Source organism: Salvia miltiorrhiza, chromosome 3, assembly GCF_028751815.1.
Source record: "Salvia miltiorrhiza cultivar Shanhuang (shh) chromosome 3, IMPLAD_Smil_shh, whole genome shotgun sequence".
Classification (NCBI taxonomy): domain Eukaryota; kingdom Viridiplantae; phylum Streptophyta; class Magnoliopsida; order Lamiales; family Lamiaceae; genus Salvia; species Salvia miltiorrhiza.
Window position 1 is genome coordinate 62,497,010 of NC_080389.1, and position 14,015 is coordinate 62,511,024.

Below are 14,015 nucleotides of genomic sequence, written 5' to 3' on the forward strand. Positions count from 1 at the left end.
CTGATGTATAATTTGTAAACTATGGCATAAGAGCGAAATTTATTCAGTGCACATCTCGTAAAAAGAAGGAAAGGAAATATTTTAACCGTATAATTTGCAAATTGTTATACAAGAACGAGGTTTACCCGGTTCACATCTCAAATAATAACCACAAATTTTACGTGTGAAAAGAAAAAAGAAAAAAAGAAATATCATAATCGTATAATATACAGACTATTGCAGAAGAGCGATGTTTATTCAATGCACATCTCGAATAACGACCGCGAACTCCCTCATAAAACAAAGGTAAAAAGAAGGGTAAGTCGGTTGGTATAGAATAACGACCGCGAACGCCCTCATAAAAAAAGGTAAAAAGAAGGGTAAGTTGGTTGGTATAGGTGCAATAATGCTACACTTAATACTATGGATCATACAAATTTGGGCACTCAATTTTTATCTTGTAAATCCAAATTGCCCTCTCTAATTTTGTAAAATTTCATATTATTAGAATATTAGTGCTTCTTATCCTAATTGTCTTTCCTAATATGACCCGACCTAATTCATTAGAGCAAATTTGACTTTTATCATCGTGCTTAATGTTTCAACATTCTTGCTAGACTATATATAATGCATATTGGGTTAAGGGCGTGGGTCCAACATTATGAGCTTCGATAGCAAAATTATTTGAAATCTATTTTTATTTTGATGAAATTGTTGATTTATGTGGATAGGTGAGTTGATGAGCCCTCTTATTAATATTTATATTTTTCAAATTAATGTGGGACGTTGAAATCACACCCGTTTGTGAGATCGATGTCGGTCTTCATCTGCAGATGTCAATATTTTTTCCTTTTATTTTAATATTATCTTTGAAATTAATATCTTATAAATTAGTATTAATGGGATTATCAAATTTAATTTATAAAATAGCATGAAAATCAAAGTCGATTTACTCTCGTTAGAGAGATGCATAAAAGAATAAACCAGACTTTAATTTTTATACATGTAATACTCGCTCCGTCCAGTAAAAATAGTAATTGTAGTTAAGTGTGCTGTGAATGGAGAAATAGACTTACCTTATAGGTAATGAGGTTTAAGTTAAATTAAAATGATGGACTATGTGTAATAAATATGTAAATATATTGGGAATATATAGTATATAGATTTGTACAGTGTCTATAAATATAATATAACTATTTTTTGTGGACGTTTCAAGATGAAAAATTATGATTATTTTTACAGAACGTAGAGCGAGCAAGTAAATTTGTAGAATAAAAAATATTATATTAAAAAAATATTGACGTAAATTTAATGTCAACAATACTCATATAAAAGGTGCCCACAAACGATGAACGCTATATATCGATCCTTTATATATACATATGTGTAGAACACACACACATATATACATATTATATGTATATTCATGCATAAAATACATACATTGCATATGTATAATATTCATGCATAAAATACATACTTCCAAATGGAGAAACCAAACCATACATTTATGAGTTATGACAGACATTCTCAAATAAACTATGATGACAAAGAATTAATCCCAATCATTAAATTTTGTACTCTCTACACGAAGAATATTTGAATCATCATTGACAAATAACATACCCCCCATCCACCCGATCTGATGCTGACACCAATTCAATATATGGTCCATAACCCCTCACCAAACGCAATATTAAAAAAAAAAAAAAAAGTTTTTCTCTGTCCCATTTCAATAAATCTCAAAATTTAGGCGTACGTAAATGTTAAAAAATGAATAATTTATAATTAAATAGAAGAGAGAAGACAATTTTTTTATGATATATTTGTTAAAATAAGTATGAGAAAGAAAAACTAATTAATTTCAATTAGTAATGGGAGAGATCAATTTTGGAATTGATATATGCATGGTAGTTAGTTGGGCTATAAATTTTGAATAATTATTTATGGGCCACGATGAGTTACGTTAGGGTGTTTGTTATGTAACGAATTTCTATGTTATTAATGATCTATTGAAATGCGAAGTCCAAAAAAAATAAACTTACCTATTAAAATAAAATAAAATAAAATGTAGTATACAAGGTATTTTTAAAAAACAATTAAAATTGGATGGTCTATTGAGATTGCATGTGCAGCATGTGTACGTACGTAAAAAAGATTAAATAGTGCTCTCCATCATGAGGCTGTGGATAAAATGCATAGCTAAGAGTATAGCATTTGGACCACTATTTGTGGTTACATTTCTTTTGTTTGCAAAAGTACTTCAAAACCCTAGATTTTAGGGTTTGGTAATTGGGAATATATATCCCAAATTAAAATTGAATTGGTTAGGTTTTTATATCCTTTGATTACCACATGTGAAGAGTTGAGGTCCAAAACTAACTAATGGGGCTAATTACTTAACTTGTTAGGACCCTAAACAAAGATCGAGACACATATATGCACTAGCCGATATTTTGAAAATTAGTGAACGATCGATTGATGGTATTTTTAACTGTCTAGTTATGAAATTGAAACCTATCGAAATTCGACACGTACAAAGGTATGCATACACATGGATCCTAGTTGACATGTACTTCAAAAGTGAGAATCTAAACTTACCTATAAACAAAATATAAACATAATTTTAAACCGTAAAGCTCATACTAGAGAATATTCCAAAGGAAGGGCAAAGGGAAAATATTGAAGAAGAAAAGGGATGTGACAGATTTACCCTTTTTTTTATTGAGATAGTTATATAAGTAGGCACACAAAAGTTGTTGAGAAATGCAAGCATGCATGTTCATTCACTATTGTAATGTATTAATTTAATTTTGAACTTAAAGAGAAAAAAATGCATGTGGCTTCAAAGCATGCAAAGATCACCTAGTATCTTAATTATCAACCCTATTTTGGGCCTATGATATCTATCTAGCCCAATTTAATTATTCTTAACATTTTCTTTAACCATTCATAGTGTAATTAGTAAATAGGTTTAGGCTAGGTGCTTTTTCTTTTGCTTTTTTCCCTTTTCACCCTTCAAAAGCTCGATTTATAATAAATAAGATATATTTTTAATAGTTTTAGGTTTTCCTAAATATGTCATGCATGAAATTATTAAAAATAGTTTTTTTATAAACAAACTGTCAAAAAATTTGCTTTAACCGAATTAAACAAAGCACATATTAAGTGGTCACTTAGAGTTTGCTTTAACCGAATTAAATCTCTCTCTCTCTCTCCATAAATGTAGAAATTATATATGAGAATTGCTAGAATTGGCAATTTTCGACACAACACGAAAGCACGATACGAAAACATACGAAATTAATGAGTTAGTGTCAAGCCTTATTAGGTTCGTGTCCTTATCGTGTCGACCTGATAAGGATCTGATAATTTCGCGTTGAGTTCGTGTCACCTGATAGAGTTAATATTATGATTTTTATTAAATATTTATTTTAAAATTTTAACTCTTTCTACACTTTAACCTTTAGGGTTTCGTGTTTAATCAGGTTTTAATCAAATTGTGTCGTTATCGTATCGTGTCAACACGATTCAAATCGTGTTGTTATCGTATCGTGTCGTATTCGGGCTTGAGTAAATCGTGTCGGGATCGTATTCGTGTCGAACATTTCTTAACAAGCCGTGTTCAGATTTGGCCTTATCAGGTCGTGTCGATATCAGGTCGACCCAATAACGACTGACACGCACGATTTGCCAGCCCCTGAATTGCATTACATATACAAGTCATTACACACACTCACACAGTGAAGTGCAATTTACCGCTTAACAATGATTACAAAAAAAGAAAAGAGAGAGAGAGAGAAATTTCAAAAACAAAACAAATGATAATAAATAAATAAAAATGATAGTATTTGTTGATACATTCGTTCATTTAACTACAAACATAGTTTCACTTTATATTACTATAATTTAAACTAAAATAATTATTCCCTCTAACACACGCGGTGCAATACTAATTTTGTTGATGCACTCGTTCATTATGATTATTGTTTGATTTTATGCCTCCTTATTTGTCATCCATAATATTTATGTAATGAATTATATAAGAAATTGGTTCAATGTCTTTATTTTCTTATATATTAGCATGTTTTAAATTTATTGAAAATGAGAAGGGATGCCCAGAATTGAAATAAATATAAAAGGGAATTAACTAAATAAGGACATGCTTTATTTTGCCTTAAAAAGTGAATGTCATATTTCTTGTGGCCGGCCTAGCTATGCATGGATTGGTATTTTCATCAGGTTCAATGAATTTTTAGTTACTTCATAACCCTCATTATCATCTAATATATTTTATTCAGAGTAATTATTTAGTGAAGGCTTATTTAAGTAATATAATTATAGAACACATGCACGCATTAATATGTTTCGAGAAATTCAGTATTATTATTTTCTCACGTCCCAAAACCAATTGAAGTTTTTAATTAGTTATTTAATTTTCTTTTTTGGAATTTTCTTGATAGCATGGTGTATATATATATAGAGAGAGGTTATGTCGAGAACGCTATTTTTCGTGAAAATTGAGAATACCAAATAAGTTCGAATGAGAGAATATCAAAATATATAGTCATTTTCATATTATAAAGATAAAAAACAATCATAAAAAAATTGTTTTGCTCTTAATTGGTGAAATCAAAACTAAATTCAAAATCAAACGTATTATTGGTCTTGAATTTCTCTATTTAAAGAGCAATTCACGACCAAATTTATTCGTAGTTGTCAGATAAGGGGTAAAGCAATAATATTTTTTGTTTTTATATTGGTGATTAGTTTTTATCTTTTCTATCTTAAAATCAAATGGTTATTTATCAAATCAGTTATCTGACTTATCTCTCTATATATATATATACACACATAATTGAAGACTAAACATTTTCTTCACCATATTTAAACTCATGAGTAAACAATAAATGTAAATTTAGCAAATAAATGTAATCAAGATTGTGTGTGGTGGATGGTGGGAGCTGGGAAGAAACTTGAGGTAGCTATTGAGATTCTTTGTGAGGTGGGAATAAAAAAATTCTTAAATTGAATTCATTTCGATAAGATACTCCCTCCGTCCACTAATTGTTGTCCTAGGTGAAGTGTAAATTTACACTTCACCTAGGACAACAATTAGTGGACGGAGGGAGTATTAATTAATTCGATCCCATTGCTTAATAATTAACGACGATACATTTATTTTATAATATGTATGTGTACCTTCTCTTCCACCAGCACTTTAGCTACAATCGAAACGTGGAAGATTATGAATGCAATATAAAAGATACTTTAATGATATGATATGGAAAATTAGCTAGGAAACTTTGTTAATTCCTTTTATTTTTTCAAACTAAACTGGTTTAAGCACCAACTCTAGATTTGATATATTATATATCTCGAATTCAATTGCTTTGTGAAATGTTTCTTTAAAATAATTGTTTATAATGAAAAAAATAACTTTCTTCAAATTTAAAGATTACTATGACGTGAAATGTTTCTTTAAAAATATATTATATCATATATATATGACGTGAACATAGGATAAATTAAATATTCGTGTCAAATGACCAAAGGAGTTGTATGATGGATCGATGTTGTGTGTGTTGGTCTATTAATAATCTAATTAATTAATATTTGAAACAAAAGGTCTCATAATCGAGTATTTAAAATTATGTATGTTATTTTGTATGTATATCATCTCATTTTCAAAAGTTCAAAAAAAAAATGATAAACCACTCTGATATTTTGTTGCCTTTCAGTGGCATGCTTTTTTTTTTTTTTTTTCTTTTTTTTCTTCCATATGCTCGGACCATAGAAAGATCACTTTATATTATGGAAAGGGATACTGCAATCATTAAAAAAGTTATACTAGTATATTATGCCAAAATATTTGATGAGTGAAAATTTATTGAATAAATCAAAATTTAGAGTATGATATTATCAAACACTAATAGAATTTCAAATATAGATTTGAGTCTACATATGAACACCATTGATAAATCTTTTTTTTTTCGAACATAATATATATTATTCACAACAAATTTATAATATTTCATTATTATAGATTTTATGAAATAAATATGACATATGTATAATAACTCAACTATGTATGGGAAGTGGTTCAACCTTGTATAAAAGTAAAGTCCACCATTTTAATTTTCTTGGCACAGCACAATCTGACGAGTCTGGCACATTAATTTGGTTAATTCTTTAATTTTAGTGGTCCTATCTACTACTTGGGATAGCAATCATTTCTCCATCCAATTTGGCACAACTCTTTAAATTTGCACTAAATGAGCCACGATTCAATTTTGGTACCAAAATTTCACCATCATCTTTTAATTATGTACCTTCTACACATTCCTACACAACAACCACTATTCTCTACCTCATCAGTCAACACCCTAAATTTAATAATAATAATAAAAAAATCGCACCAAATTAAATCAAATAAACTCCAATTTCTTTTTTTCGCATTTCAAATATAGTAAGACTAAAACATTTGCAGGAATTTAATTAACATATAATTAAACCACGCGACACCCTCAAATCCGCTTTCAAGAATTCTTCACCTATCAACTAAAAGTCAATAAATCACTAATGAAATTAGAGAGGAAAATTTCCATGTACAAAATGTACTGCACCTAGTACTACTACCACCACTACTACTACTATAAACCCTAACAAAATCAACCTTAATTTTTCATGAAGATTCCTTTGGTACCAATCTTTGTATCTCAAACATTAGCACCCCCAAAAATTCTCCATTAATTTTTCTTCCATCCATTTTTTCTTCCTTGTTCAAAGTCCATCTCACGGCTCCGAGGGCCGGGCAGAGTCCTCGTCCCTGCCCGGCCCTGATCATCCCCCAGACATCAGCCGGGGCGAGACTTGACCTAAAAACGGAGGAAACATCAAACAAAGCTACAATCTTCGTCATCATCGAGAGAGATTAAAGGTGTTTTTGCATGAAATTGGATTGAGAGATGGTTTGTTGTTGCCTCCAAGAAGTCTCAATGTCAGCAGCAATGTTCTTGGCATCAATAGATGCCCCAAGAAGGCCGCGTTTGGTGAACCCCACCGCGTATAGCCCACACTCGCCTTTCCAGCAATTCGGAAATGGCCTTTTTGGGAGCCCATCTTTCTCACTAAACATCTCACTTTTCTGAAGAAAAAGAGAGAAAACAAATTCAGCCAAACATGCCTTTCCCTCTTTAGCACTACTTTGAAGTTGTGAAAATGCATTACAGATTTAATTGGAAATTAAACTATATATATAAATGTCACTCTACCTTTAGCCAACATGGTACATTGCTTTTGTAACCAGTTGCTAGGATTATTGCATCATAATTTTCCACTCTTCCATCCACAAATTCTGCTGATTTATACCGTAGTCTCTCAATCCCCGGGCATATCTATTCATTATATATATAATAAAAAATTAATTAATCTTCTCAAAATTAAAGGAAAAGAATGTTTAGACAAAAGTGGTGTGACCAAAATTAACATGATGAAATTGTACCTTGATGTCTCCACTTTTGATCTTGTCAAGGGTTCCGACGTCCAAAACCGGGGTTTTCCCCGAGAGGCTCTTGAGCTCGAGAGGCCCCACACGGGGCCTGTCGAGCCCGTAACGGGCCGTGTCACCGAGCACGAGCCACGACGAGACGAGCAAGAATCGGTCGACAAGGCGCATGGGCAGCCACTTTAGCAACCACATGGACAGCCCGAAAGTCGATCTCCCCAGCATCTCTCGTGGTAGAATGTGCACCTAAATTCATCATCAAATTATTATAGCCCATGTAAAAAAGTTGCACCCAACAAAAAAATAGAAAAAAAAAAAGAAAAAACTCAATTCATCATAATCAAATTTGAGTTTCTATTATTGCTTGCACCCATTAATTCGATCAATAAAATATGTACTGCAAAAAACAAAATCTTGAAAAACCCTTTTGCTACCCATTGTTGCGCATGCTTGAGTATCCCAAGAAAAGTGCACAAGATTTTTAATTTTTAAGGATGTTCCTTTTTTTTTTTTCCTTTTCATATCTTGCAACTGTGGAAAAAAACGTATGTTTTGTGCTTGCTTCACTAAAATAAATAAATAAATATATAAAAAACCTTTGGAACTTGAACTATAACAATCCAAAAACTGTCTCAAAAGAAAAGAACTCAGAAGAAAAGATGAGATCTTTTCTTTCCTTTTCTCCCAAATCCCATCCCACTCCCATTTAAAAAAAAAAAAAAAAAAACTTATTTAGGGTTTCCCAAAAAAAAAAAAAAAAAAACACAGTAACATAACTTCAATATGAAGTTAGCTATACCTATACCGATACCTTTACTCCCATGCACAAATAAACAATTTTTTTTTAATTAACACCAAAAAAAAAAGGAATTATTTTTTTTACACACAGTGGAAGGTGTAAAAGGTGAGAAAAGGACTCACTGTATCTCTCACTACAAGCGAAGGGTGAGCATTGTGATTGCAGAGATCCAAGCAGACTTCCATGCCGGAATTCCCGCAGCCGACGACGAGCACTCTCTTCCCTTCGTAAACCGTGCCGCTCTTGTATCCGCTCGTGTGCACCACGTCGCCGCCGAATCCGTCCAATCCGTCGATCCTCGGCACCACCGCCTCCGCATTCTCCCCCGTCGCCACGATCAGCCACCTGCAGACGTACTCCGCCGCCTCCTCCGCCGCACCAGCCCCCGCCCCCGCCGTCCGCACCCGCCACATCTGCAATTTCCCGTCGTAGGCGGCGCTCACCACCGCCTGGCCGAACACCGGCCGGATCTCGAACCGCGCCGCGTACGACTCCAGGTAGCGCACGAACTGCTGCTTGTCCGGATACGTCGGGAAATCCGGCGGGAACGCCATGAGCGGGAGCTCGCAGAACTGCTTCGGGAGGTGGAGCTTGAGGCGGTCGTAGGTCTTGAGCTGCCACAGCGACGCGATGCAGTTGGATCGCTCGACCACGAGCGACGGCACGCCGCGCTCCTTCAGGCACGCCGCCGCGGCCAGCCCCGACGGCCCCGCGCCGACGATCAGCGGCCCCGCCACCACCCGCGGCGCCGGCTTGCGGAGGTAGGGGTCGTGCGCCGCCTTCCCCTCCATCTCCCGCAGGTAATCAGTATCCATGACTGACTGTGATTGAATTATAATAATCTCCGAATTCAAACTTTAACCTAATTCGAATCCAATGATGATAGGATACTGAATTTGCTCTGCTTCTTCTTGCGGTGGTGATCGGATTATGAGAGAGAGAGGGAATTGGGGGAGATCATGACTGTTGATGATGAGAGAGAAGGATAAGGGGAGATTGAGTGTGATATGGAGACCTGGAGAAGAGGGATTACTTCTTATCCACTTGTGATGGAATGAGGTTTTTTTTTTTTTTTTAATTTCTTTTTTGGTGTTGTTGTTGTTGTGAGTGATTGAATTTGAATCTGTGTTTCAATATTCTGAGGTAAGGGATAAAATGAGCTGATCAATCAGCATTCATTTCGAGAATAAATACGACTTGGAGCAAAGAGATATTCACTACTTTGCTCATGAAACTTATATATATATATATATATATATGTGAGAGAGAGAGATAGAGAGAGGGTTGATTTTGAAGCAGTGAGAAGTTTTGAGTTGATTTTTCGATATACAGAAGTGAGCGGTAAACTGAAACGATGCTAGTGGGGCATATATATAGTGTATGTTGTGTGTGTGTGTGTGTGTGAGGCTACATAGATATAGGTAGCTATATAGGGGGTGGGGTGGGGTGGTGTGTGTGGAGATTAGTAAGTGAGCAAACTGAAATTAACATTGACCACTCACAACTTTTTAGTATCACATGCTCATTCATCCTCATTCATCCCATAGTTTAGTATCCTAGTTTGAAGATGACACAAATTTTAATTAAATAGTTCATCCATCCATCCCATATTTTAGTATTCTAGTTTGAGGATGACACAAATTTTAATTAAATAGTTAATTTTCATCCATCCCATATTTTAGTATCATAATTTAAAGATGACACAAAATTTAATTAAATAGTTGATTTTATTATGATTTGTGAGTGAATAAAGATCCTATTTTTATAAGAGTGATAAAATAATTAAAGTGAAGTAAGGTATCCACATTTTACATAGTTGTGTGTAGTATATTTACTAAAAATAAAAATGGATACTAAATTATGAAACATACTAAAATAAAAAGATGAATACTAAAATGCGAGACATAGGGAGTAATTAATTGTTTTAAATTATATTTTCTAATTGTTTAAAAATGAGTTATTAACGCATAAGTACATCTTTGAACTAATTTTGGTATTTAACACGAACTTTAAATAGTACTCTACTCTCTTTGTCACATTAATAATGTATCGCTACTCTTGGGCATGAAGATATTTAAGGATTATTTTAAGTGAGTTAGTGGGTTGGGCCCACTATTAATAACATTTGAAATGGTTGATTTTATATTAAAAAATGTATGAGACGTTACTAATTGGACGTCTCAATATAGTAATTGGGACATTATAAATGAGATGGGGAGAGTATCGAAACATACATCAACTTATTGATTATAGTAAATTCTAACACAAATTCAATTTTCACCTAAATTGAACTGATGTGACACCTAGGAAAGTCGATTGTAGACAAATCGAACGCTTACAAAAGACAACCGTGGACACGTTATGTCAACGCCGTCGTTTCTTAAAAAAAATTCTCTATTCAAATTGTACAAATATCAAGTTGAGATGTTGACATTGAGGTCAATTTCGTTCTATATATTTGCTGCTAAGATTGTTAGAAAGATAAAAAAAAATTAGAATTATGTTTGAGTTTAATTCATATTGTTAATTTTAAAGTTAATTTCGAAGTTAATTTATCGCAACTTTAATTTGACCAAAATTGAATTCGTGATAAAATTTCACCAAAAAGAGCATGGGTGAATTGCAATGAGAATATTTGGAGTTTGGATTAACATACTACTGATTTCAAATCTGTTAACAACAAATTTAATGATAGTTGTTTGGATACGTTGTTTGTGTGATGATAGAGAAGATTTGAAAAATCTAAGCTACAAATCTTTATTTAATTCCTACCAAATCTCACACTTCTGAGTGTATCATTCAAATCATTTTTTTTATCAAATTGGTGTGGGAGGATTTAGCTGAGCTTGCGAGATACAGTTTATGATTACTACGTATTTTATGGAGTTTTAAATTAAAATGAAAATGTTTTTTTAATTATTATTATTCAGATTTGAGTTTGTTATACATCAAGTAATTAACCAACGTGTTAAACGAGAGTCGCGAACTTAAATTTTTATTTTTATTTTGTGATTGATATGTACTCAAATTAAAATCACCCTTGATATATAGACTTTGTTATGAATTTACTAAATTATAATTACCGTAAGATGTGATTAGGAATTTTTATATTTTGTAATGAAGAATTGATGTATTTTACTTTTTATGTTTTTTTTTAAAGCATTAACTAAGGATTTAATTTTAATTAGAACCTTAGCCTCGCCCCTGCTTAATTATATGATAAAGATTTTAAAAATATTTATTTATTAGAATAAGAAAACTATTTATACTGAAATATAGGTGTTTAAATGCAAATTTTCAAGAGAAGAAACAATTATCAATAAAAAGTCAAAATGAGTGAAGTATTCATGTTTACTACGTATAATAATTTAAAATAATTTAATAAAAATATTAAGCAGATCATAATAATAGTAAATAACGTCACTCTGTTCGTCATAGGCGAAATTAGAAGAAGTCATGACTGGATGTCTAATTATAGATTATCTAAATAGCATCATTAATAATCCCAGTGAGTGGCCAATTACTATTATATAATTCTTTGAGCGATTATATTAAGATAAATTAAGATGATAAGTCAATTTAGAGATAGTACAATTATAATCGAATTAAAATAATATACTTGCCTTTTTCCCATTGGTTAGAAAAGGTTAGTTTGTGGGTTGGCATTGCGTTGGCCTTTTTATGCACTGGGCTGAGTACCTATCCATTTCCCTAGCTAGCTCACTCTCTTTTCACTTTCCACTCAAACTTAAACATTACTTTCCACCTATAAAAAAAATAAAAATAAATAAACATAAGAAAATAATACTCCTTCCTATCCATCAAAAATATATTTAAATAGCTTCGCACGAATTTTAAGAATTTTATTGAGTGTATTGTGAGTGAAATATGTATCTTATATTATTTGTGGTATTTAAAGTGGGCCCAATAAAGGTATCTTTTGCCAAAAATATATTAGACGTATTTTTGGTAGTCAGACTGAAATAATAAAATAGACATATTTTTTCTAGACGGTGGAAATAATACCAAACATTACTTTCCATTGACCATTTAGTACGGTACTAAGTGAACTAAGTCATTTTGTGACAGTTAATTCACTATATAAAAAGTGATTGATCAAGTAGCAAAAATCAAAGTAAAGCAAAACTTAAAGTGATTGAGCAAGTGGCATGTGATTATGTTGGCAAAAAATCAAAGTAAAACCCGAAACTCTTAAAATGGGTCGATAATTGTTCTGCGAATACATTACTTATTATTTAGTGTCCTACTTTTATAAGTTCAAAATTTTTTATCTTTTAAAATCAGTCTAAGTTACTATTCTAAAAAAACCCTCTGAAAGGTTAGTGACAATTCTAGCAACCATTACTTAAGATTGTGGTTTGAGTGAATTCCTCTCTTGTGTAATGACATGCAAAATACATAGAAGGATATATTTTTGTTTTTATATAGTTATATTTGGTTAGATCATTTAATTTGTTGAAGAATGTTGTGCCCTTTATGATATTTGATGGGCCATGCACCAAAATATGACCCACATGCCACTTACATGAGCCTTAGGGTTTGAGGTTTCATCTACTCATTTTTCCAATTACATTATTTATAAAATTTGCAGATAATTATGTACTATGCTGCAAAAATATATTAATGATTTATTAACTTAAAGCTGTCACAAAACTAATATATTATCATACTAATCAATATATATTTTCCTAAATTTATATATAAACCTACTTGTTCTCTTATATTTATGAGCTGGGGGTGGGGTGACTAGTTTATAAAAGGGTTAATTATGTTTTGTGCCCCAAAATTTTATTTCTATTAAAAAAAATTCAAATTTTCCATGTTTTCACAAAATATCTCTAATTTTCATTTTTTATTCACAATCCCCCAACTTTCAACACTTTCTAAAAAATGCCCCCAACTTTCGTTTTCTATTCAAAACCCTCCAACTTTCAAATTTTTTCTAAAAGCACCCCCGTTATATAAATTATGGAAACAAAATAATGAGTTATCTTGCCGAATTCTTATATAGGTGAATTTTTTTTTTCAACTCACCTAATAAACCTACTTGTTCTCTCATACTATTAATTATAAACCTACTTGTTCTCTTATATTTATGTTTAGGCCTCTGGAGAATACCATGAGGCAATAAAATCCACTTTTCCTACAATAAAATCTATTTGTCCAATCCCAATTGTTCTAAGTTGTTCAGTACTGCTCTCTCTTTATTTATCACATATAAGTCTAGAATATTTTTGTGTAGATTGTTGGATGACACATTATTCCACATATTGGTGCTATTTACGAAATAAAGATGGACACCTTTCAATAATTGAATTCTTTTTTTTCTTGTCATTTTTATAGCCATTATGTAAAGTTTTCAAATATATAGAGTGATTGGATCATACCATATGTACCAGTGAAATCTCTCAAGTTTAAAATATTTCGAGAAAATACAAACTTTTTCTTCATACTGAGATAATTTTGGGAACTATATGACAATATCTAACCAGATTATTTAATTAGATATTTGTCCCTGATATTTAAATTCCTTACAAATCTCATTTTTTCTAATATCTATTTGAGATAGAGATGTATTATACATGTGGTCTACTAGCTACACATTTTTCCAAACCATTGTTAATATTTCTCCTTCAATTATATGTAAGTGTCGTATTAAAATTTGTGTGTGCATTCGCATGATAAAATTTGTGATTATATATTATTTAG

The 14,015-nt window shown here is 31.9% G+C and overlaps 2 protein-coding genes across 2 annotated transcripts in view; one reads left to right on the top strand and one right to left on the bottom strand.

The window, feature by feature from the left end:
- Nucleotides 1-14,015, top strand: part of LOC131015234 (probable glycosyltransferase At3g07620) — a 1,181,237-nt gene that overhangs the window by 968,778 nt on the left and 198,444 nt on the right. The gene's annotated exons all lie outside the window — the stretch shown is intronic.
- Nucleotides 6,403-9,634, bottom strand: LOC131015268 (indole-3-pyruvate monooxygenase YUCCA6). The gene is made up of 4 exons (XM_057943586.1): nucleotides 8,408-9,634; nucleotides 7,484-7,732; nucleotides 7,254-7,376; nucleotides 6,403-7,126 (listed from the first exon to the last, which is right to left on the bottom strand). The coding sequence occupies exons 1-4, from the start codon at nucleotides 9,098-9,100 to the stop codon at nucleotides 6,914-6,916; spliced, it is 1,278 nt and encodes a 425-aa protein (XP_057799569.1). The 5' UTR covers nucleotides 9,101-9,634; the 3' UTR covers nucleotides 6,403-6,913.

Excerpts from the sequence above, each read along its gene's own strand:
- LOC131015268 (XM_057943586.1), bottom strand. The coding sequence starts at position 9,100 with ATGGATACTGATTACCTGCGGGAGATGGAGGGGAAGGCGGCGCACGAC. Across the intron at positions 7,377-7,483 it reads TCAAAAGTGGAGACATCAAG|ATATGCCCGGGGATTGAGAG; the intron begins GTACAATTTCAT and ends TATAATGAATAG. Across the intron at positions 7,127-7,253 it reads ATGTACCATGTTGGCTAAAG|AAAAGTGAGATGTTTAGTGA; the intron begins GTAGAGTGACAT and ends CTTTTTCTTCAG.